This window comes from Myxine glutinosa, chromosome 3, assembly GCF_964187855.1.
Source record: "Myxine glutinosa chromosome 3, kmMyxGlut1.1, whole genome shotgun sequence".
Taxonomy (NCBI): domain Eukaryota; kingdom Metazoa; phylum Chordata; class Myxini; order Myxiniformes; family Myxinidae; genus Myxine; species Myxine glutinosa.
In genome coordinates this window covers 92,963,660-92,990,385 of record NC_136263.1, presented here as the reverse complement: position 1 = coordinate 92,990,385, position 26,726 = coordinate 92,963,660, and the positions used below count along the sequence as shown (strand labels likewise).

Genomic DNA, 26,726 nt, shown 5'->3' with positions numbered 1-26,726 from the left:
CGAGAGGCAGACGGCAGCTGTGTCCCTCTGCTGCTATGAAATTGATTGCATGCTGGCCTAACAAATATAGAACATGTCTTTCAATCCTGCCAATTCCCACAATCTCAACCTGTCCCTCAGGAAGGAAAACAAAATCATTCTGTCTCTCTATTTCCACACTCAACAACTGTAAAAGGCAATGTCTCTTGAACTTCTAGACCTCACCATCACCTTGCCCTCCTCCACACCCCCAGGCACCTTACTCTTCTTTTAGCCCAGATTTTTATCAAAAAAATAAATACCTAAAATTGAAAGTCAAGCTGGGAGTTTGATTGGGGCGTTACATTTGCAAAACATAATGAAGGAAGCATCCATAGTTGAGTTTAAGGCATCCATTATTTAACGATAGCGCATAATGTGAAAACCTTGTCTTGTCTGCTCTCTCTCATGCACAGATTTATCCCATCTCGTCTTCAGTTGTCATACCCTTCCTCCCGTCCATGGTACACAGAATCTTGTGGTGAGGCTGTTGCATGAAACAACTTGCCTTTGCCTCTTGGAAGGCTAATCCAACTGAAGGCAAAAGTTGCAAACTTGCAAATGTCTGCTGCTCTTCTTCTGCTCCAATCGGTTCATCTGAGAATTTCCTTGTCAAAGTGGACATCTCTCTGGCCATTCTCAGAGAGCCTCCTCAGCGTCAACAAGTCTGGCATTTCACTCAAGCCAACTGGCACGGTCTTGAAGCAGCCATCAATCATCTGGACTGGTCTCCCATCTCTACTGCCTCTGACATCACCTCTTCCTGGGAATTCTTCCAAAGCAAACTGCTCTCTCTCATGCACAGATTTATCCCATCTCGTCTTCAGTTGTCTTACCCTTCCTCCCATCCATGATACACTGAATCTTGTGCAGTTGCCCTGAAACAACTTGCCTTTGCCTCTTGGAAGGCCAATCCAACTGAAGGCAATCTCAGTTCCTTTCACAAAGCTCAGAACAAGTGTGTGTCTACCCTCAGGAGTGCCAGGAAGCACTATTTCTCTACTCTCAAGACTGACTCTCAAACCTGTCTCCTCCCTCAAAATCCTGGTGGCGTCTGGTCAAATCCGTTTCTGGTGCTTGTTCCCCCTCCATCCCCTCCCTTACCTCAAATGGCTACACAGTTGACACTGCACGTGACAAAGCTGAATGCCTCAACTCTGTGTTTGCTTCAAAATATTGAGTCCGAAACCCATCTATCTCTGTACCCACCTTTCCCAGTCGAACCCAGCTGCTCCTGGAATCTGTGTCTTCTCTCCTGACAAGGTGGAGAAGTTTCTGTCAAAGCTCGACTCTGATTCTGCAACTAGAACAGACGGCATCAGCCCACGGGTCCTAAAATCCTGCTCTGCCACTCTTTCACTCCCTCTCTCAATTCTCTTCACCCTCTCTTTGTTCAAGGTCATCTGCCATCAGTTTGGAAATCAGCCAACATTACCGCTTTACACAAAAAATGTGCAAAAACATCTCCTTGCAGCTACAGACCAATCAGCCTGCTCCCATTTATCAGCAAAGTCATGGAATCCATCATTGCTTCGGATATCAAATCCTTCCCCTTCTCCAATGGCTTGATCTCTGATCATCAATTTGGTTTCAGACCAGGTCACTCTACTCTGGGCATGCTGCTTCTGCTGTCTCAACAAAGGATGGAGGTCCTCAATGCCAAACAGGAAATCAGAGCTGTCTCCCTTGACATATCACGTGCCTTCGATACGGTCTGGCACCCCGCTCTGCTCACCAAACTCTCCTCCTTTGGTATCCATGGAAATCTCCATGCATGGCTTGCGGACTTCCTCTCTGGTCGTAGTCAAAGTGTGGCCCTGAATGGATTTCTCTCATCTGCCAATCCTGTTCAGGCTGGAGTTCCCCAAGGTAGTGTTCTGGCCCCTGTGTTTTTTATTTTATTTTTTTTTTTTTTGTATACTGAATCGAGGCTCGTGAAAGAGCTAACATTTATTTCACAAACAAATCAACCAGACAAACAAAACACACAAAAAGAGGGAGCGGAAGACAAGATGGGGAGAGAAGGGGAAGCACACAACCACAACATTTGAGAGCAGGGAGAAGTGTGGGAGGGAGAGGACTTGGGGGCAGGAGGCGTGGGAGGGGGAGGGCGGGGGGGAGAGGTATAAAACACAAGGGGACCGAAATTAGCGGGGGTAGAAAAGATCAAGGTTTTGGATAGGGGAGGATAAGAGATGGTGGTGAACAGCTGTTTTAAAGACCTGGAGGGTGCAGTGGGATTGAAGAGAGTGAGGGAGTTTGTTCCAGAGGTGGGAGAAAAGAGGAATGAAGGAGTGAAGGTGAGCAGAAAGTCTTGATTTTGGCAGTTTAACCATAAGAGGGTTGCAGGCAGATCTTGTGCGACCTGTAGGAATATTTAGGGGACAGAGCCCAGAGAGGGCTGGGGGGGCAAGGCCAGAGAGGAGTCGGTAGAAGACGGAAAGACCACCAACCTGCCTGCGGTGAGTGAGTGAAAGGCCCTTGGAGTTAGCTTCATCGCGGGAGATTCCAATGATTCTGAATGCTTTGGTTTCAACAGCGTGAAGACGGGCTAGGTGTGAGGCAGGAGCACCAGACCAGAGGGGAGAGCAGTATTCCATAGAGCTGCGGATGAAAGCCTTGTATGTGGTGAGGAGCTCAGGTGTGCCAAGGAAGGACTTCGCACGACGGAGGATGCCCAGTCGGCGACTGGCTTTGGAGGCCAGATTTGAAATGTGGTTTTCCCAGGAAAGATCATGGCAAATAGTGAGACCCAAAAGCTTGAGTGACAGAACTTCTTGGAGAGGATTATTCAGAAAGTGGATGGGAGGGTTTTCCAGTCGGTCTTTTCGGAGAGACATCGTAAGAGTGTGAGATTTATCAGGATTGAAAGACAAGTTCCATTTGTTTGCCCAGTCTGTGATTTTGTCCAGGTCTGCAGAGAGTGAGGAGGCTGCAGACTGCCGAACTGAGGGATGAGGAATGGAGCGACAGAGCGTAGAGTCGTCGGCAAAGAGATAGGGAGGATTTTCAAGAGAGTCAGAGAGATCATTGATGAAGACCAGAAAAAGCACAGGGCCCAGAACACTACCTTGGGGAACTCCAGCCTGAACAGGAAAAGGAGATGAGAGAAACCCATTCAGGGCCACATGTTGACTACGACCAGAGAGGAAGTCCGCCAGCCATGCGTGGAGATTTCCATGGATACCAAAGGAGGAGAGTTTGGTGAGCAGAGCAGGGTGCCAGACCGTATCGAAGGCACGTGAAATGTCAAGGGAGACAGCTCTAATTTCCTGTTTGGCTTTGAGGACCTCCATCCATGGTTGAGAAAGCAGAAGCAGCATGTCCAGAGTAGAGTGACCAGGTCTGAAACCAAACTTCTTGTCTTCTTCTTGTCTTCCAAACCAAACCTTCTTCTTGTCTTCATCAATGATCTCTCTGACTCTCTGGAAAATCCTCTATATCTCTTTGCTGATGACTCTACTCTCTACCGCTCCATTCCTCATCTGTCAGATCAGTAGCCTGCAGCCTCCTCACTCTCTGCAGACCTGGACAAAATCACAGACTGGTCAAACAAGTGGAACATGTCTTTCATTCCTGACAAATCTCACACTCTCACTATGTCTCTCCGAAAAGACCGACTGGACAACCCTCCCATCTACTTTCTGAACAATCCTCTCCAAGAAGTTCTGTCACTCAAGCTTTTGGGTCTCACTATCTGCCATGATCTTTCCTGGGAAAACCACATTTCCAAGCTGGCCTCCAAAGCCAGTCACCGACTGGGCATCTTCAGTCGTGCGAAGTCCTTCCTTGGCACACCTGAGCTCCTCACCACATACAAGGCTTTCATCTGCAGCTCAATGGAATACTACTCTCCCTCTTGCGCTGGTGCTCCTGCCTCACACCTAGCTCGGCTTCACGCTGTTGAAACCAAAACTTTCAGAATCATTGGAATCTCCTGCGATTAAACTGATTGTGAGGGCCTTTCACTCACTCACCACAGGCAGGTAGGTGACTTTCTGTCTTCTACCGACTCCTATCTGGCCTTGCTCCCCCAGCTCTCTCTGGGTTATGTCCTCCAAATATTCCTACAGGTCGCACAAGATCTGCCAGCAACCCTCTTCTGGTGAAATTGCCAAAATCAAGACTCTCTGCTCACCTTCACTCTTTCATTCCTCTTTACTCCCGCCTCTGGAACATACTCCCTCACTTTCTTCAATCCCACTCATCCCTCCAGGTCTTTAAAACAGTTGTTCAACACCATCTCTTATCTTCCCCCATCCAAAACCTTGATATTTTCTACCCCCGTTAATTCACCCCAGATCCACTTTTTTGAAATATCAACTTCTTTCCTGGAAGTCCCAGCAGTGTCCATGTGTTTTACACCTCCGCTCCCTCCCCCCCCCCCCCCCCTTTCCCATTTTTCCTCCCTCCAAGCTCTCTCCCTCTCACAGATCTCCCGATGTCCCTGGTCTCTTCTGTTGTACTTGTGTGCTTCCCTCTCTCTCCCTACCTTGTCCCCCGCTCCCTTTATTGTATGTTTTACGTGTCCGTTTTTTGTGTTATTAATATTAGCTCTTACACGAGCATCTATCTTGTATACAAAAAAACCCCAAAAAAACAAACCTGTCTTGTTCTTCATTTGCAGGAGGTATACAGATTGTGAATAAGCTGAATAATCTTTTTGAATTTCAAGGTTCAAGGAAGAGGTGTCAGAAGTATTAAAAGGTGATGTCCAGACCAAGAGGCCGGCTCGGAGATGTCAGCCAAAGACAGGTCTCGAAACATTCCATGGTCAAGAAGCTGCAAGGAATGCACTTTTGCTAACGGTTAGACATAGAAGTGAATTGGAAGGTTTGCCAAGCATTATTTATGTTAACACAAGTCTAACACTGAATGTCGTAATCCACGTGATTTACCAGCTATTCTTATCTTCTCCATATTGCCAGGCAGGGATCCTGCTGCAGCTTGACTGCCTGCATGGTACGGAACTGTACAGCACAAGGTGTAGTTCTCTGAAAAATTACACTGAGAATTTTCCATAGAGGCAGAGAGGTCATTGACGTAAACAAGAAATGTCATTTATATATATATGAGGGGAATTCTCTTGAAGTACATCAGAGGACTCCTTGAGGGTCAGAGTACCACATGCCATCATGACCTTGAAGTTGCTCTGAAGGAGGAATGGTACAATGTTACCAATGGTATATGTCATCTTTTGGGACAATGGTGATAGTGTCAGAGGTATGACTGTTTTAAAGTTGGACCAACACGTAATTTAATCAAGGATTGAATTACTAAACCCTTCATCATTCCTGATTGTCTTATTACTTTTGCTAATATCATCAATATTGTAATACGCAAAAAGTGTGTGGTTAACCAAAATAAACTTCCTCCCCAAAATAAACTTCCATATCGGCACAATTAGCTCTGTCCTCCACCCCTCCTGAATTGACCCACCTCTCCTACATCCATTCAATAACCTCTTCATCCACCTGACACCGACCTCTCCCGCTGCAATTATCATCTCTGCACACACCTCATCAATGCCTGGTGCCTTTACCTTTTTCATCCTGTTCAATGCCGTCCACACTTCCTCTTCCGTGATCTCGACCAACTTCAATTTCTCCTTCACATAACACTTTAGCTCCGACTTGCCGTTGCTTCCTTCTCGGTTCAACAACTGTTTGAAATATCTTTCCCACACCTTCAATACTGTGCCCGTCTCTGTCACTAGCCTCGCACCACCATCCTTAATCACTGCCCCCCTTAATGTCCTTGCTATCCTCATCCCTGTAACGAGCCAATTTTTAAATCATCTTCCTCCCACCATCCTCTACCAACTTGTTGTACACCTCATCTTCCATATCATTCCTCACCTTATCCACAGCTCTCCTTGCTTCTTTCTTCTTCTGCCATACAGGTGCAGAAACCCCGCATCCGGCTGCCTCCCTCTATCCTTGATCTTGTCAATCCTCTTCCAAACCTCTTTTGTTTCACCAACTGCCTTCACTATTTCCTCCATCCACCATACCTATACCTGGTTTCTATCCCTCGACGATGCATCCTTTCCTGACGTCCTTTCACACAACACTTCTGCAATTCCACCAAATGCCTCTCCGTACTTCTTCCACTGAATCGGCAAACCTTCCGCTTCTTCAATATGTTGCTCATACCTGGCCTCACCCGCCCCTTGTACTATACGGCGATATTTCCCCTCTTTCCCCACCTAATAACCAGTCGATCTCTGCTCTTAACCTTCCTCCTTTTCTTCATCCTCAACCACAAACACCACAGGCTTGTGCTGGGTGTTAACATGCTCTCCCGCCACTGCCTTGCAATCCTTAACCCTTCACAGCTGTCACTTCCTTACCACCACCAAATCCAATTCTGTTCTGTGCTGTCTACTCCTGTAGGTAATCTTGTGGCTTTCCCACTTTTGAAAAAATGGACCAGTTATGGCCATTCATTTACACACCACCAGCTCCACCAACTCTTGATCCTCTCTATTCCTCGTCCCCCAACCAAATTTACCAACACATTCCTCTTCATCCGGCTCCGTTATTCCAACATGCACGTGAAAGCATCACCTCCATCTCAACCATTCCCGTCATCCTCTCCAGTACATCCCTGAATTCCTGCTTCTTCATCCGAGACCTTCCCATTTGTGGCCCATATACCGACACCACACACACCATTTGCCTCTGTATCACCATCCATCCCATAACTATCCATCCCTCCCACTTTTCCACTCTAACCACTTGCTTGCTGACCTCTTCTGATACGATTATTCCTATGCCATTACTTCACTTCTATCTTCACACTTCTATCCCTACCCATGTGCAACAGCTTGTATCCTCCGACTAAACCTCTTCGCCCTGTCTCCTTTTCATCTGGTCTCCTGCACACATGACACTTCCAACCTCCTTCTCTGCATCATCTTCACCACCTCAACTCCTTGCCCCACTATTGATCTCACATTCAACCTACCTAGCTGAACCTCACTTCTGAACCGCTGCCTGCTCGGCAGAGCTAGCATCATCTTGATTAATTTTTGACACTCAGGTCATCAATCAGTAGTGCTACCATGGCTGACCGACTGGACCTACGACCTTAGACACTCGTTCACACACACCGCTCTTTCTCCAATCGCTTCTCTCTGCCCTCCCCACTATCAATGCACTCAAGGCAAAGTAAAAAAGTAACATTTCAAAGTAAACACTGCAAATGCTTTTCAAAAGAAGTATATATATATATATTTTTTTGTATACTGAATCGAGGCTCGTGAAAGAGCTAAACTTTAAGTTTACTTTAGTTTACTTTAAGCAAGGCTGTGATTCCTCCTTCTCTATGGGAAAATGTGAAATTGCCAAAGCAATAAACTTAACTTTTTTTCTTGTTCAAAAAATATATTGAGTAAAGAATAGATTAAGGAATGTGCAGAAAATGTAACTTCATTGCGCGCAACAAAAATAATTAACCAGCGGGATTGCCGCGAAAGCTCCCACGGCCATGCCTGTGTTCTACCTGGGGAAATCTCTGGAGTCAGGGAGGCAAAATAAATTGAGTTAAACATCAAATTAAAAGAATGATTAACATAACGGGAAGAATAGAATGAGTAAAGCAACAGGACAAGTGAACTATGAGTTCAAGAGAGAATTGTAAAATATTGTAATAATATTATAATTCATTTACTCTTCGAAAAAAGGTTTTTTACTCCACTCCCCTCCTCACTCTATCCTCACCCCTCCTCTTTTCCCCTCCTCTCTCCCATCCCCTGTCACTCTCTCCCGTCACTCTCTATCCCCTCCTCTTTCTCCCCTTCTCTCTCTGCCATTCCTCTCCTCGCACCCCCTCCCTGCCGGAGTGTATAGCGACATATGGTGAGGTGTCACTCTCCCTCCCCCTTCCTCACTCTCTCCCCTTCCTCACTCCCCCTTCCTCGCCACCACACCACTCCTCTCTCTCCCCTCTCTAACCCTTCCTTACTCTCCCCTCACCCCAACTCACTCCCCCATCTCTCCTCTCTCTCCCCTCCCCCCTCCTCGTTCACTACCCCTCCTCACTCTCCCCTCCCACCCCTCCTCTACCCCTTCCTCTCTCCCCCCTTCTTTATCGCCCCTCCTTCTTCCTTCTCTCTCTCTCTCTCTCTCTCTCTCCCACCAACCTCTTTGCCACCCCCATCTCTCTCCCCCCCCTCTCTCTCCACCACCTCTTTTTCCCCTCCCCTCCCCACCCCCCCCCCCCCCCCCCACTCTTTCTCTCTCCTTCCTTCTCTTCATATTCCCGTCAGCGAAGCGACGGGTTGTATTTGCTGGTAAATAATAGATCAAAGTGATATGGGGCTGGCAGGATGGTTTAGAGGTATGCACGCTCACTTCTAAGCTATCTAGCCTGGGTTCGAATCTCGGCCCAACTATAAACTGTCACCCTAGTGTTTCACAGACAGGGTGATTCATCAATGCGTGTGCCATCTCTCGGATGGTGGACGTTAAACTGGGAATCCCGTCTGCCGGCATTACTTTGTGGATGTTTAAATATCCTACGGTGTCCTTAGCGAAGCGTAGTCAAGCTATCGCCGGCACCATTAACAAATTTCAAATTCTTGCCTTAACTCGTGCTGGGAAGGCAATGGCAAACCACCCAGTTTAACCCTTGCCAAGAAACTGCTCTGGCAGTATTGAACCTGCCCTCGGGCAGAACACCAGAATGTGAATACCTTGCATGGCAAGAAAGTTTTTTTTTAAATTCTCACAAGCCAAATATAGAAAAGTTCATGATCTCAAACAATTCAAAAGACGAATGTCAACTTGAAACTTCAACTTGGATTTCATCATAGAATGGGTAAATTTTTTTTACATTAAAACATATTTGAAATAGATGCTCCGTCTTTGATTTTGTAATAAAACATGTAAACATACTATAATATGCCTCATCCCTTGCTTTGAAATGTAAAAAGGAGACTTATGGGGAATATGGCATCAATCCATACAGCATAATTTAGCAGAAGCCAGAGAAAGTGAATGTATATCTTCCATGTGTGATGTAAGTACTCCAATACAGGTTGCTAGGTACATTCAAACACGTCTGGTTTGCCAATTCAAGGTATGACCACCTCTGGTTAGAGAGAAATATAAAGGAGAGACTATAAAGCATGAGAGACTCGGGTTACCTGTGCCAAAGAGATGGTTCTGGCCTCCATGTGAAAGCTCATTGAGGGGCAACACATAAACATCATGGCCAGAAGGGCTGGATGGCACATCAGACACTGGGGGACTAAACGCAGTCAGATCTTCATCCTCTGCATCAGTGTTTTCAAACTCCTGTAACAAACAGGAGGACAATGTAGTGTTACTATATAGTACTGAGAGGTTTCTTAGCCCGTCCTCTGTACATCACCCTGTCTGACAGACAGCAGGAGATGGGGTTTTGTAATCACTTCTGTGTGTGTGTGTGTGTGTGTGTGTGTGTGTGTGTGTGTGTGTGTGTGTGTGTGTGTGTGTGTGTGTGTCTGTCTGTCTGGGCTGTAACTTTTTTACCATTTGAGTTTTGTCATCAAATTTTCACCAAAGCGTTATTATGATAATATGGAGAAGGCAAATTAATAATTTTGTCAAAAGGTCAAAGGTCACCATCACATAAAATCATCAATTTTCATCTGACCTGAAATTTTAAGAATTTGCATATTGGGTCACTGAATTGGTTCACCAATCAAAACCTAGAAGCTGACTGATTTTTTTTAAAGATCAAATGGTCAAAGGTCAAGGTTGCGTAAAATCCCCAATTTTCACACAATTGACCTGAAATTTAAAGGATTTGCATATTGGGTCACCAAATTGGTTCACCATTCAAAAGCCACAAGCCAATTGTTTTTAGATCAAAAGGTCAAAGGTCAAGGTTGCATAAAATTAGCAATTTTCATCCAATTCACCTGCAATTTTAAGAATTTGTAGATTGGGTCACATAATTGGTTCACCAATGAAAAGCTGGAAGTTGTTTTTTTTTTAGATTTAAATCTCAAAGGTCAAGGCTGCATAAATTCATCAGCATTTGTTTTGACTGTTTTCGTTATTTTGAACATATGGAAGAAGAAGAAGACGTATGATTACAAACGGATGCGGACGGGCTTTGTATTTTTAGATGCTTTCTAGTTTTGTCTTATATTCAGACATATTTAATATTTAAATGAAAGAAAATGGAGGCTTTAATTATGTCACCTTGAAACTGACACCAGAACGCTTGCAGCAGGTGCAAGCCAGGATGAGAACAAGGAAAACCAGAAGGCCTGAGCATGATAGTACTGTCACAAGAATGCCAGATGATGACAGGAAATCTGTTCCCCAAACAGTCACATCTGTGGGAATATATGCAATACATGAATCCACAAAAAAACATAATGCAATATAATATCATACTTTATCATCAACTACCTGAACACTTGCATCCTGGTGATAAAACAATTATTTGATTTGTGAGGTGAGGTATGAAAGCTTGATACATTGGTGATACATATTGCTTTAACTCCAATGAAATGAAATCCTGTAATCCACAATATATATATATATGTATGTAGATATAGATATTGTAATTAAAGGTTCTATTGAAGCATGGCAAGACACCAGCCTGAACTGTGCCTTTGACCAGTATGTGATCATCTTACTATTTTTGTTCTGTTGACAGACTACCTTTCATCATCACGTCCAAAAGTTTACTGAAAATTTTATTTACCACCAAAATATTCTCTTGATGGATCACATGATGTATAGCACTAACAATCACTGCTTACCAACCTGGAGAAAAATCAAAATCAGAAAAAATGAGTGACCATCCTGTTTATCACTTGTTCATACTACTTCACTTATGCGTATTCAAAAATGTTTGCCAACACCATCGTTATTATCACATCAGTTGTAGCTCTTCATCAGAAACAGGTCCAGTGTCAGAGCGAGTTATCAAACATTTATTCGAGATAAAATGAACCTATGGACACAGATGCCCGTCACTTATCGTATCTTATCCCAGGAGGCGTAATCTATCTATAATTCCAGTAATCTCTGTGTGTATGTATGTATGTATGTATGTATGTATGTATGTATGTATGTATGTATGTATGTATGTATGTATGTTTGTATGTTTGTATGTCTGTGACCGCTGTTTCTCGACAACCACGGGTCCGATATACTTTAAACTTGCCAGGTATATTGCTGGGGACCCGAGGATGTGCCTTTTCAAGGTTTCATATTAATCGGACAAGTAGTTACCGAGCTATGTCCAAAAAACGATTCAACCAATCAGAGAGCAGCGAGCTATCACGTGTGCCGAACGTGCCGAACAGACTCTGCCTCGGACGGCACATTTGAGAGCGTATTCATTTATTTCACGTTGGCAAACTATGTTGGCGTTAAACTATGTTTAAAAACTAATTAAAACTAATTTGCGATTCATCGTAACTGCGATTTGCGACCTTCCGGACAGTGAAGACTTCACTTCCGGCAGCCAATCACAGAACGCGTTGTTGCGAGCCGAGCCGAGCGCGTGCGCCATTACGGTTCGTAATTCGATTTCTTCCGGAGAAAATAATAATTTCTCGATTTCTTATGCGCATTATTTCTCCCAGAGCGAAGGGCGGAAGCGAAGAGCGTTGTTTTTTTTTGTTTACGGGCGTACGGGCGTACGGGCGGGGTAGAACGTACGGGTAGCGTATTTTTTTTTTTTTTGGCAAGGAACGGGCACCCACGTACGGGCATGCCCTAGTCTATCTATAATTCCAGTAATCTCTGTGTGTCTGTGTGTCTGTGTGTGTGTCTGTGTGTTTGTCTGTGACCACTGTTTCTCGACAACCACGGGTCCGATATACTTGAAACTTGCCAGGTATATTGCTGGGGACCCGAGGATGTGCCTTTTCAAGGTTTCATATTAATCGGACAAGTAGTTACGGAGCTATGGCGATTTCTTTACCAAACTCCGCAAGCCGTTCGCTTTGGACCAAACCATTGCATGTAAATAGAGGGGGGGGGATTGTCACCGTACTCGCAAGCCGTTCGCTTTGGACCAAACCATTTCATGTAAATAGAGGGGGGGGGGGGGATTGTCACCGTACTCGCAAGCCGTTCGCTTTGGACCAAACCATTTCATGTAAATAGAGGGGGGGGGATTGTCACCGTACTCGCAGGCCGTTCGCTTTGGACCAAACCATTTCATGTAAATAGAGGGGGGGGGGATATAATTTTAGATATATATATAGTACGGGCATGCCCTAGTCTATCTATAATTCCAGTAATCTCTGTGTGTGTGTGTGTTTGTCTGTGTGTTTGTCTGTGTGTCTGTGACCGCTGTTTCTCGACAACCACGGGTCCGATATACTTTAAACTTGCCAGGTATATTGCTGGGGACCCGAGGATGTACCTTTTCAAGGTTTCATATTAATCGGACAAGTAGTTACGGAGCTATGGCGATTTCTTTACCAAACTCCGCAAGCCGTTCGCTTTGGACCAAACCATTTCATGTAAATAGAGGGGGGAGATTGTCACCGTACTCGCAAGCCGTTCGCTTTGGCTTTGCGAATGGACCAAACCATTTCATGTAAATAGAGGGGGGGGGGATTGTCACCGTACTCGCAAGCCGTTCGCTTTGGCTTTGCGAATAGACCAAACCATTTCATGTAAATAGAGGGGGGGGATATAATTTTAGATATATATATAGTACGGGCATGCCCTAGTAAAACCAATGCCCAGAAGCAGAGCTTTGACTTGCATCCATTTAATTTTCCTCTCGCCTCAAGTGCCATTTTTTTATTAAAAGTGTTTCATTTGGATGAGAATCCTTTTATTACTGTTTTGAGATTGATTCTCTCATGTCATGAGAAAAAGCTGGGAGGATAAGGTCGAAGAAAGTCAGGGAAATGCTTCAACCTATTAATCCATTAAAAATAAGGTTGTTAAAATGACAAACCTGAAGTGCGGTGCTATGCGCACGACTTGTTAGCCAAGAAGAGAAGCAACAACGCAGGTAACCAAAAAAGAGTCTTTATTGCAAAGCTCAACTATAGCACTGAGGTGCTCGGGGCTGCGCGCCCCGTGTATATCCCGAGGCCACGCCTACCCCTCGGGCGTGGCCGACACCCTCTTGGTGCGCGGAATGATGTCACCGCGCCAGCGCCATCGTGTCCGCCACACGCGCCCCCCCCAGAATTCCCGCGCACCTGAAGGGTCAGTTTGCGGGGCAAATGGATGACCCGGCCGAAGCGCCCTCTGGCGGCTGGCGGCGTCTGGGATGCCGGGATGTCATCTGGGATGCCTCCGGCGGCACCTGGGATGGGTGCAGGACCGGGGGGGGGGGGGGGAGGCATGCCGGCGGCGGCGGTGCCGGTGGTCCGCCCGCCGTGGGGCGGCCCCGCCGCGGGGGCCGAGCCACTGGCGACGGGTGGTCCACATAAACGCGGTCAGGAGTACCGCCGATGTCGAGGGTAAAGTGTTTCGCCCCGGTCTCCAGCACGCGGAAGGGCCCGTCGTACGGGGGCCGCAGCGGTGTCCGGTGGGCGTCGTGGCGGACGAACACGTACTCCGCCGTGCGAAGCTCCGGGGCGACATGCGTTGGCGGGCACCCGTGGTGCGCCATCGGCACGGGGGCGAACCTCCGGGCGGCCTCCTGCAGTGCGGAGCGCTGCTGCGCCGCGGACCATGGTGCCGTGGAGTCGGGGAGGAACTCGCCCAGCACCCGCAGCGGTTATCCGAAGACCAACTCCGCCGCGGATGCACGCAGGTCGTCCTTGGGCGCCGTCTGGAGGCCCAGCAGGACCCAGGGGAGCCTGTCGACTCAGCCGCCGTCGCAGAGGGTGACCCGGAGCGCGGCCTTCACGGAGCGGTGGAAGCACTCGCACAGGCCGTTGGCCTGGGGGTGGTAGGCCGTGGTGCGGTACAGCTGGACGCCGAGCCCCCGCGCGACCGCCCCCCAGAGCTCCGAGGTGAACTGGGGGCCGCGGTCGGACGAGATGTCCGAGGGGGCGCCGAACTAGGCAAACCAGGTGGTGATGAACGCCTGCGCGACGTCCGCCGCCATCGTCGCCGCCAAAGGCACGACCTCCGGCCACTGGGTGGTGCGGTCCACCATGGTGATGACGTGGGTGAAACCCCGCGAGGGGGGCAGAGGTCCCACCAAGTCCACGTGAACGTGGTCGAACCGACGTTTGGGCACCCGTGAACGGGGCCATCGGGGCCTGGGTGTGGCGGTGCACCTTCGCGTGCTGGCACGTGAGGCACGTCCTGGTCCAATCGCGGACGGCCTTCCGGAGGCCATGCCAGACGAACTTGTCGGCGACCATCCTCTGGGAGGCCTTCGTGCCCGGGTGGGACAGGCCGTGGATGGCGTCAAAAAACCCGGCGCTGCCAGCCCGCGGGCACGATGGGGCGAGGCCGCCCGAGGGAGACGTCGCACAAGAGGGCCGTGCCCGCACCGTCGAACGGCACCTCGGTGACGCGAAGGCCCGTGATGGCGGTCCGCAAGGCCTGGACGTCAGGGTCGGCGGTCTGGTCCGCCGCCATCCGGGCGTAGTCGATCCCGAGGTGGACCGCGTGGGCGACGGACCGGGAAAGGCAATCCGCCACCGGGTTGTCCTTTCCCGCGACGTGCCGGATGTCCGTCGTGTACTCGGACACGGCCGAGAGGTGACGCTGCTGCTGGGCCGACCATGGCTCGGCGACCTTGGCCATCGCGAAGACCAGGGGTTTGTGGTCGACGAAGGCCGTGAACGAACGGCCCTCGAGCAGATGGCGGAAGTGCCGGACCGCCAGGTGGAGCCCGAGCAACTCACGGTCAAAGGTGCTGTACCGGCGTTCGTGCGGGCGAAGCTGCCGGCTGAAAAACGCCAGCGGTTGCCAAGCACCACGCACCCATTGCTCATGCACCGCGCCCACCGCGTAGTCCGACGCGTCGGTGGTGAGGGCGATTGGTGCATCGAGCGCCGGGTGCGCGAGCATGGTGGCGTTAGCCAAGGTGAGCTTCGCACCCGTGAACGCCGCGTCCATCTGCTCGGTCCAAACAACGTCACCTTTGCCCGGCTTCCCCCGGAGGGCCTCGTGCAGGGGGCGCAGGAGCTGGGCGACGCGGGGCAGGAAACGGTGGTAAAAGTTTACCATGCCCAGGAACTCCTGGAGCCCCCTGATCGTGCGGGGGTGCGGAAACCCCTTGACCGCCTCCACCTTTGCCGGCAAGGGGGTGGCCCCGTGCCTGGTGACGCGGTGCCCAAAAAAGTCGATTTCGGTGACGCCGAACCGGCACTTGGCGGGGTTTACGATCAGGCAATGCTGGCCCAGGCGTTCGAAGAGCGTGCGGAGGTGGCGGAGGTGCTCTTCCCGGGACGCGCTTGCGACGAGGATGTCGTCCAGGTAGACGTACATGCAATCCAAGTCGCGCAAGACGCTGTCCATCAATCGTTGGAACGCCTGAGCCGCATTCTTCAAACCGAAGGGCATCCAAAGAAACTTGAAGAGGCCGAATGGTGTAATGACGGCCGTCTTCGGTACGTCCTCCGGCCTGACGGGGACCTGGTGGTACCCGCGGATGAGGTCCACCTTAGAAAAGAAGGACATTTTCACCAACCGGGTGGAAAAATCCTAAATGTGAGGGACCGGGTAGCGGTCGGGGGTGGTGGCATCGTTGAGGCGGCGGTAGTCCCCGCACGGCCGCCATCCCCCGCCGGGCTTCGCCACGATGTGCAGTGGCGATGCCCAAGCGCTCTTGGAGCGCCGTACGATGCCCAGCCGCTCCAGCGTAGCGAACTCCGCCTTTGCCACCGCGAGCTTCGTCGGCTCGAGGCGGCGTGCCCGGGCGTAGACCGGTGGCCCGACGGTGGGGATGTGATGTTCCACCCCGTGCTTGACGGCCACCGCCGAGATGGTGGGCCGCGTGAGGGCCGGGAAGCTGGCGAGGAGGCGGGTGAACTCGTCCGCTGCCGGAAGCGTACAGACCAACCTCGCCGGGATCGAACCGCTCAGCGAGCCGCTTGGCGAGCCGCTCAGGGAGCTGCCCAACGAACTGCTCAGCGTGCAAGCAAGCGAGCTGAACGTTTCCACCTGGACGAGGCGTCTGTTCTTCACATCCACCAACAGCCCATTTGCACATAGGAAATCCGCACCGAGCAATGCCATGGGCACGCTGGCGGTTACGAACGTCCATTGAAAGCGTTGCGCTCCGAACCGCAGGGAGAGGCAGCGCTTCCCGAATGTGCGTATGGGTGTACCGTTGGCTGCAAGCAACGTGGGGCCCTGGCTCGCGGTTCGCTTGTCGGACGTGGAGGCGGGGATAACGCTCACCTGTGCGCCTGTGTCGCAGAGGAAGCGACGCCCGGACAAGGTGTCCGTGACCTAAAGGAGGCTGCCGGAATGGCCGACGCTCAGGGCCGCTACCGAGCGCCGGCTTGGTAGTTTCCCAACTTGCCAAATGAGCACGGCGGGCAACAATTCCTAGCCTTGTGGCCAAACCTGGCGTGGAAACGGCACCAGGTTTGCGGCGAAGGCGGAGGCCGCGGTTTTCGCGGTGGTGGTGGGCGGGGCGTGGCGACGGCCACGCGGTGTGCATCGGCATCAGCCTCGGGAACCACTAGGTGTGCATGCGCATCAGCCTCGAGATCCGCGACGGCCGCACCGAAGCTCGCCCGCGGCTCACAAGCCGCGAAAAACTTGTCGGCCTCGATGGCCAGCGCGCGGGGTTCCTTTATTTTGGAACCGGCCAACGCGAGGCGTACCTGTGCCGGCAGCTGGCGTAGAAAGAGCGCCCGGAATAAAAAATCCGGGGCTTTGTCACCCAGTAGCGAAAGCATGTAGTCCATCCGGACCGATGGTCGTGTTTCGCCGAGTTCGGGAAAGTCCAGGAGGCGGTCGGCCCGCTCGCACTCCGTGAGGCCGAACGTGGCGATGAGGAGACGCTTGAGTGCCTCGTACCTGTGGTCGGCCGGTGGGTTCCGCAGGACGGACACGACTCGGGCGGCTGTGCCGGGCCCGAGGGCGGCGATGACGTGGTAATACCGCATCTCATCCGCCGTTACGCCTCGAAGTCGGAACTGTGCCTCGGCCTGCACAAACCATACTTCGGTCTGAGCTTCCCAAAAGTCAGGGAGCTTCACCGCTACCGCGTTGTTGGCCATGGCGCGTTCTTTTGGTCAGCGGCGGCTGAACCAGCGCCGAGGTCACCAGTGAAGTGCGGTGCTATGCGCACGACTTGTTAGCCAAGAAGAGAAGCAACAACTCAGGTAACCAAAAAAGAGTCTTTATTGAAAAGCTCAACTATAGCACTGAGGTGCTCGGGGCTGCACGCCCCGTGTATATCCCGAGGCCACGCCTACCCCTCGGGCGTGGCCGACACCCTCTTGGTGCGCGGAATGATGTCACCACGCCAGCGCCATCGTGTGCGCCACAAACCCATTATTAAGATATTTTACTTGATTGTGGCCAGACACGACATTAGTCCCGACAGGATATCTGTCAGCCTTATGTAGTTTGTTATCCTCGCCAGAGGACAGGGTATTGCTTTTGAGTCTGTTTGTTACTTGCCGGAAAGATTCCGGCAAGTATGTTGATCGGTTGGTTGGTTTGTCGGTCTGTTTGTCTGTTTATCTGCTTGTCTGTCTGTGCGCAGCACTACGTCTACACCGTTGCACGTAGAATCGCCAAACTTTACACACATATTTGTCTTGCCCTGGAATAAACTGTGCCCAATTGGTGACGTCATCGGTCACGTGGTTCGGCCGCCATCTTGGAAAAAGCGAAAAATTTTGCACCTCTATATCTCCGAAAGTTCTGAATAGAAAAAATTGAGACATGGCTCATTGTAAAGAACTCTCCATGGGGAATAAAATATGTTAATGGTGATGTCATAGGTGCCTCGATTATGATGTCATAATTCGACAAGTACAAAACTTCATCCGATCAAGATGAAATTTATTGAGCATAATCTAGGAATAAATTAATTTAGATAATGATGACAAAATATATGATAGTAAACAAATAATGATGACGTCATCGGTCACGTGGTTCGGCCGCCATATTTGTCCAAAATGGCCAATAGAAAAAGTATATTCCGGCAAGTCCTCGGTCTCCGACTGATTTTTCATCTGTTTGTTTGCCTGTTTGTCTGTGCACTGCACTACGTCTACACCGTTGCACGTAGAATCGCCAAACTTTACACACATATTTGTCTTGCCCTGGAATAGACTGTGCCCAATTTTTAACTCTCTCAGCCCAAGGCCTCCATTATGGCGTCATAATTTGATAATTCGACAAGTATAAAACTTCATCCAATCCAAATGCAATTTCTTGAGCGACATGACGGCATAAACTGGTGGAGAAAAAAAAATAATGATGACGTCATCGGTCACGTGGTTCGGCCGCCATATTTGTTTCAACACAAAAGCCTTAAAAACCACTGAAAATACATCCTGGCGAGGGTTTGCAATCTCCGATTGCTCTTTTTCTTGTTCATCATGTGGTACAGCCACAAAAAGAATACCGTGCAGCAAAAAGTTCTCGACTTTCCAATCTTCATTTATTTTACGAGTCATATTTCCTCTTTGTACTGTTGGTCCAAGCATTGGACCAAATTTTTTGTTGGTATTCAAGGCCTATTGGCTTACCTGCGTGCTGTTCATCAACAAACACAGATGTGCCTGGACTAGGACGGGGCAGAGGGGGTGGATTATACGTTCGTTATTATTATTACCAAAGGATACTACTATCAATATTCCTGTTAATATTATTAGTATTAATTAATAAATGCTTTCTTACAATGTTATCATTCTTTTTGTTATTTATTTTGTAATTGGAATGCTGTGCCATGGATCAGGACCTATTAAACTACTCTATACGCCTTAACATACACTTATGCACCTTTAATAACTTGAAATTTGAAGAGGACTTGCAAATCTGGTCACTGAAATCAACCACTAACTATTTGTGAGATCAACATAGGCCAACAACTTATTTTATGGATTTCGCAAGTATCGTGCTATGCACGACATATTTACCTGCGCCACCAAAGGTTGATGGAGGTTATGTTTTCACCCATGTCTGTCCGTTTGTCTGTCTATTTGTCATTTTGTGAACAAAATATCTCAAAAAGGTGTGATCGGATTCGGGCGAAATTTTGCAGAGATGTATCGTGTGTGACAAGGACGAAATGATTAGATTTTGGTGAAGATCCGGATCCGGCTACTATAATTTTTAAAATTGATTCTTCATCATTGGGAGAGAGGGCCAAAAACGATACATAGCAGGATATCTGAAAAAGCTATGGATGGATTTGGACGAAACTTGTTGGACAGATTGTGTGTGTGACAAGGAAGAATCGATGAAATTTTGGTGAAGATTGGGATCCGGATCCAGCTCGTCGAATATTTAAAGTGATTCTTCACCATTGAGTGATATGGCTAACCAGGTGGAGGTATGCTGTCTACTGAGTGCCATTCTAGTTTAATTTGTCTATCAGTTTGTCTATCTCTTTTATAAAATATTTTATATAGAGTTGCAGAAGTTGTAGAAGTTGTAGAAGCATATATAACAACATCTGCCAGGAATGCAGAACCTGCTGCGATTAAGGTGTTTGTAAGTTATGATAGATCACATGGTGTTTCATGTCACGAGTTAGCAGCACAGAAGAAAAATCTACTCTATAGGTAGAGAGAACAAAGTGGGTATCTGGGGACTCAGGAAACTTGTTGTTCATTAAAACCTGATTTTACCTGGTTGTTCCAAACTTCTTCCATTTAAGAATTATGGAGGCCACTGTGCCCTTGGGAACCTTCAATGCAGCAGAATTTTTTTTTGTAGGCTTCCCCAGACCTGTGCCTCGACACAATCCTGTCTCTGAGCTCTGCAGGCAGTTCCTTCGACCTCATGGCTTGGTTTTTGCTCTGATATGCATTGTCAGCTATGAGACCTTATATAGACAGGTGTGTGCCTTTCCAAATCATGTCCAATCAATTGAATTTACCACAGCTGGACTCCAATCAAGGTGTGGAAACATCTCAAAGATGATCAAGAGAAATGGGATGCACCTGAGCGAAATTTCAAGTGTCATAGCAAAGGGTCTGAATACTTATGTAAATGTGATATTTCAGTTTTTTTTTAAAATAAATTTGCAAAACTTTCTAAAAAACTGTTTTCTCTTTGCCATTATGGGGTATTGAGTGTAGATTGATGAGGGAAAAAATGAATTTAAACGATTGCAGCATAAGGCTGCAACATAACAAAATGTGAAAAAAGTGAAGGGGTCTGAATACTTTCTGAATGCACTGTGTATATATACATATATATATATATATATATATATATATATATATAATAAACATAAGTTCAAAACACACCTGGTCACAAGTGTGCCGCACTGACCGGGTCCTCAGTCGAGGTCCTCAACATCATCCCGTTTCGGCCCTTCAACCTCGATACGGTCAGCTAAGTTGGGCCAGCAGGGGCACATTCACATCCACATGCAGCAACTACACCTGGATGCGTACATACCCCCACCCCCAGCCAGTGCGAACACAGACTACAACAACAACATCTTCACATCCAGAATCCACAGCACCAAACAAACATGGTGAAACACTCAAACACCCACCTTTATACCCTTCACCACTCACCAACAAAACACACCAGATCATTCATACACACACAAACACACACATACACAACACCAACCAACCACCTACCCTTACAACATACACCACTCAACATACAAAAACACACACTCATGCAAAAATTCATTCCTGCAAAAACACACCCCTCACCAACTCACTCACTCACATACACAAAATAAGAAATAATAATCGTAACAACAACAACAACAAAAAAAACACACACAGCCAACCTACACCGTTCGACGTGCCTCCATAAACTTCCTCCATATCCAAAATGAGCCTTTCTAGGCAACCTGGGCCACTTTGTCACACATCCTCCTTCTTTCTGTCCCACACACTGCAAGCCGAGCAAGAAATGCAGAAAAGGAATTGCCAATATAGCCTCTACACCCCACCTCAAATGGCTGACATGAAACTCACCAACCCTTCTCCCGGCACTCTGCCTCCAGCTCACTGTACTTTCCTCTCTTCCTCTCGTACACCTCCTCCATGTTCTCTTCCCAAGGTACAGACAATTCCCCTAAGATGACCTGTCTTGTTGCACCTGACCAAATGACAATGTCAGGCCGCAACCTTGTCACACAGATCTCCTCTGGGAATACCAATTGTGGCTTTCGGTCTGCCACCACCTGCCAATCACAGCATCTGACAGCCCTCTTGCTTTCCACCTCCTCCTCTTTCCACCTCTTACCACTTGGTACTCTTTGACATACCACACCTCTCCCCCATAAGTCTCCTTCTCCACTCTTCTCTCTCTCGACCTCAGCACCTCTTGTTGCACCATCTGCACCATCACCACCAGCACCTGATCATGTCGCCACCTGTATTGTCCTGCTGCCAATGCTACTGAACATGCACTCAGTGCATACTGCACCGTTCCCACACCTCCACACAAATAACATCTCTCCTCCTGCAACAACCCCCACAATCTCAAGTTTACTGGTGACGGAAGCACATCATACATTGCCCACAACAGGAAATTCAACAATATTGGCTCCATTCTCCAAATCTCTGGCTACTTCAACATCCTTACCCACACACCTTCCCACCTAGTCCAAGCACCTTGCTGTGCCTGACCGACTGCTTTCACATATCTCCCCTCTTCTTCCTTTCTTCTCACCTCCCTCTCAACCATCTTCCTCCTCTCTTTCACACATGCTTTTCCCCATCGCTCATGCTTCATCCACCCCAAGCCATGCTTCCCGTGCTGTACCATCCCCATGACCTCCTCCTGTTGCAACGGCTCCTCCATCTCATCCACCTCTGCTCTTGCATTTCACTTCCGACTTCCCTTCTTCTCTGGGCGAGCATTCTTTACCACTGCATCACTTGAATACCGCAACATCATGAACTCCCGCACCCTCACCACCTTAAACTCCTCGGTTAACGATGTCAAGGGAAATTGGAGTTTTCCACCCTGACCAATAAAAGGCAATGTTCGTCAAACAGCGTGGCACTCCCAACCACCTCCTCACAAACCCGCTCACCACAACCTCCATCCTCTCTACATGCCCAATCGCAATATCATACATCATCAATGGCCACAATACTCGTAGCATCAATCCAAACTTCAAACACCATACCTTCAACTTACCTGGCAAACCACATCCATCATATCCATCCATCCACCACATATATCAAAAAAAAGGTAATGCGAATTGAAGGGGTTAATATGCAAAGGTTATTTAGTTCGACAATTTACATGTGGATTACCAATTATGAGGAGATCCTCAGCTTTCCATTGATGCCTTTCATGCATCATTGCTGTCACACATGACAGAGTACATGTTCATTGAAAATGACAAGTTCAAATCGCATTTTTACATGTTTGGCTAATCGGTGCAAGACAGTTTTAAATGGACGCATTACTTGTCGACTGCCAAGTTGATTATGTAAAATTGTTAAGCTGGTCTGGTAATCGTCGGTTGCGTCATCCTTTGTTTAAGATGGGTATTTAAGATGGGCCTACAGTGTATGGGTTTAGAGACAGTCTGAGTCATTGAAAAGATGGTTCAACTTACGACTGAACAGCGGACCTTCGTGGTTACAACCTTTGACCAAACTGGAAGTTTGCAGCGAACTCGTGATGCGTTCAGGGAACGTTTCCCAGAACGGGAGCCTCCAGCAGCCAAAACCATTTGGGCGAATGTTAGAAAATACCAAGAGCATGGCACTAGCCTCAACCGCAACAAGGAGAATTCTGGTAGGAGGCGCACTGGGTGATCGGAAATGAACATTGCAGCAGTAAGGCAGCAAGTTTTGGAGCATCCTAGGGATACCAGCGCAAGACAAAATGGGACGGGATTGCCTTCGGCAACATTCAACCGAATCACAAGACTGGACCTCCACCAACATCCATGTCGAATTCACATCCGGCATCAACTTACGCCAGGGGATTTTGCCAGGAGGCTGGTGCTTGCCTGATGGTTGACAGCACGTTGCGAAGCAGATGTCAATTTCCTGCGGTATCTCGTTATTGTCGACGAAGCTGCTTTTGCCATGGATGGCAAGGTCAATACCCATAATGTTCTTGAATATGCACCGACAGGACAACCCCCGGAATTAAATTTTGACACCAACACGAATCAACAAAAGTGGATTGTTTGGTTGGGACTTTGTGGAAGTGGTCAAGTGATCGGACTATTTTTCTTTCAAAGGAATGTCAATGGTAACAGGGATCTGCAGATGATCAATGATGAAGTTTTACCGCAGCTGGAGGAGAACTTTGAGCTACAGGTTCGTGGTGTCTTCAGATATCCCCGGTGGGCCCAAGTTGGCGCCCCAGCACATCGTTGAATCGCTGTCCGAGATCGACTGAGGGAACTCTTTGGAGACCGAGTCATCGCCCTCAACCATGCAGTGGAATGGCCGCCAAGATCACCTGACCTCACACCGTGTGATAATTTCCTTTTGGGACATTTAAAGAACAAGGTGTTCGTAACTCCTCCCCATGATCTTGACGAATTGCAGGGCCGTATTCGACATGAAGTGGATGCTTTGCGCAATGACCCGGCTATGGTGAGATGAGCAGTTCAGGGCATGCTCCGCCGCTGTGAGCTTTGTGTTGAAAGGGGAGGTGGACATGTTGAAGGTGTGGGTGCATAAAGGCCAATCATTATTTTTAAAAAACACCTTTAGAGGCCATTTTTCCCCGCAAAGCGGGGGTTGGCCTTTTTCGGGAACTGTGGTTGTTGTTGTTTTTTGGTCCCCTTTTTGAAGCAATGTTTTACGGCCGGATGCCCTTCCTGACGCCAACCCTGTTTGTCGCCTTTTAACGACAAACAGGGAATTACCAGTGAACTGGTACTCAATTAGCCGACCTCGGAAGGATGACAGGCTGAGTCAACCCCCCTGGCGTTAATTCAGCGATCGACCGGGATTCGAACGCCAGGATCCTTGGATCCTAAGCCGGCACCCTAGCCGCTAGCCCAACACCAGGGCTTCCTTCCTGAGAAATCATTCCTGAGAAAAATTCACATCTGACGTTCATTTTGCACCAATTATCCTGACTTGCATCGACTTGCCAAACTTGTAAAAATGCGATTTGAACTTGTCATTTTCAATGAACATGTACTCGGTCATGTGTGACAGCAATGATGCATGGAAGGTATCAATGGAAAGCTGAGGATCTCCTCTTAATTAGAAAACCACATGTAAATTGTCAAAATAAATAACCTTTGCATATTAACCCCTTGAATTCGGATTACCTTTTTTTTTGATACGCACTGTATATATTGTTGCGGATTTGAGAATCATGTGTTTTTTTTTATTGTTGTAAGTGTCATGAATCTTGTTGTAAATATCACCCTCCGTAGTGTAAAGGTCAAAGGTCGTCCTCCTGGTTAATCCATATACATGCACGTAGCAAATCATATATCCTTCCAAATAGTTATCTCCTTATTCTATGTAGTTTAAGGCTCTGTTCCCAATAGTTGACACTGCATTGCATCAGATGACATAAGATAGTTCCCTTCCATATCCCAAAGCCTCCATTGCCAACTGCATTGGGCGGTTTTCTGCATTTGCCGCCATTGCCATGTGCTCCAGCTCGGAGAAGAAAGGCGTGTCTACACCTCGTCATCAGAGGGTGGAGCCAGGAGAGCCCTTGCCGACCAACCAAGCACGAGGGGTTTGGCTTGAGAGGGCGGAGAGAGAACGATCGGGGAGGTTCGCGAAGGTTCGAGGGTGTGGCCTATATAACCCGCAGCGGAACGCCCCCACGAGAGCTGCGTGATCCAGGAGATGAGAGAGGGATGTCCCATGAGCTTTGAACCATCGCAGCTTGAACCACCGCAGCTTGAACCACTGCAGCTTTAACCACAGCAGCTCTGAGCTTGGACGGCAGTTTCGACTGTGGCCGCGAACGCGAAGGAACACCGCCGTGCGAAACCGATCGAGAAGGGGCGGCGGCTGCTCACTCCCGGCCCGACCGTGCTCCGGTTCCAGTTGAACCTTCCTCTCCTTCCAGCCATTCGTTCCTGCCTTCATTTCCCATTCGTGTGAGTCTGACCGTCGTCTGTCTTTTGTCTTGTCCTGGGGTTAAGTAAGACTGAATAGGTAAGCTAGTAATTGCACTGTGTCTTCTGGTCCTTCCATTCTTTCTGTCTTTATTTTATTATCTTTCCTTCTCCTTGGTTCTTTTGATTGTGTAAATAATAGTTAGTAATAAATCATATTTGTATTTCCTACCTTCGTTCTTCTTCTTCATGCTCGTCTGGTCGTCTTTGTGATTTCCCCATTGAAAACATGTGGCGCGATTTTGGCCAACGTTTCAGAATCGGGTCAGTTACCTGCTAATGGTTCGTGTCGCGGTTGCTAAACCGCTCGGCAATTAACATCTGTCCGCGGTCGCGAATGAGGTTGCGCACCTGCCTCTCCGGAGGGAGCTTGTGCAGCTTCAGGACCACGTCAGACAGTCGTAGACGAGGGGATTAATCCCCCCTCGATAAGGAGAAAAGAGGCCGACGGAGAGATCCGTAACAATATATATATATATATATATATATATATATATATATATATATATATTGTTGCGGATATGAGGATTGCATTTTTTTGATTGTGTGTATTGTATTGTGGTAAATTGTTGTGTAACATTGGTTGGATATGGCCCCTCCTGCCTCCAGAGTTGTGTAAAGGTAAAAAGGGCGTCCCGGTAGTTAATTCCATGAAACACCACATTGCAGGACACTATAAGACCCTTGTTCAGTAGTTTATATCCTTATTATGTGTTTTAGGGTAAGGCCTTGTCTTCCATTAACATGACACTCCATTGTACCAAGTGAGAGATAGATTTCCTTCATCCCCATTCCCAAAAACCTCCATTTCCCCTTTCGTAATGGCCAAGCCTCAATTTGGCAATTACATCCCCTCCAAAGCCGCCATTGACCACGAGGCAGGGTTGGGGAAGAAAGGCGGGTCTCCACCTCGTCATAGAGGGGAGGAGTAAGTCGGCCCCGCTCATCCAACCCAGAACGAGGGGTTTGGCTTGAGAGGGCGGAGAGAGAATGCTTGGGGGAGGTTCACAAAGGGTGAAGGGCGGGGCCTATATAACCCGCCGCGGGACGCTCCCCAAGCAGACAAGCAGATGAGTCCAAGAGATGAGCTGAAAGGCTGAGCTGAGCTGCGTGGTGAGGTGGAAAGGAAAGAGCTGGGTCGTCAGAGCAGGGCTGAGTTGTGAGGTCCAAAAGCAGAAGATCATCCAGGGAAGCACAAAGCCTGCTATTCATCACCTTGCTCGCCAGCAGCAGCGTCTACAGCAGCAACAAGACTCGACAGCCGTTTGGGGCCTGGACGGCAGTTTGGAGCAGGGCCGCGAAGGGGACGGCGGCTGCCGAACGCGCCGATTCGTGCTGCCGAACAAATTGGACTTTCCTCTCCTTCCAGCCAATTCCTATCATCATTCCCCGTGTGAGTCGTCTTTGTTTGTTCTGTCCTGGGTAGGTAATTAAGTCTGTATAAGCTTGTAATTTGCACTGTGTTACCTGTTTTTTTCATGTCCGCTGTAAATACCCGTGACTGCTCTTTTTGCTTATGTGTGTGTAAATAATAATAAACCCCGTTACTCTTCTGTACGTCTTCTTCTTCTTCCTCTTTGCATTCG

The 26,726-nt window shown here is 48.4% G+C and overlaps 1 protein-coding gene across 2 annotated transcripts in view; it reads right to left on the bottom strand.

Moving 5' to 3' along the window:
- AATK (apoptosis associated tyrosine kinase) overlaps positions 1–26,726 on the bottom strand; it is a 293,143-nt gene that overhangs the window by 141,847 nt on the left and 124,570 nt on the right. For both annotated transcript variants that reach the window (XM_068110486.2, XM_078774271.1), the window contains exons 2-3: positions 10,215–10,351; positions 9,170–9,320 (exon numbers count right to left, since the gene is read on the bottom strand). In XM_068110486.2, the coding sequence (XP_067966587.2) occupies positions 9,170–9,320; positions 10,215–10,351 (288 nt within the window). The remainder of the gene's footprint in view (positions 1–9,169; positions 9,321–10,214; positions 10,352–26,726) is intronic.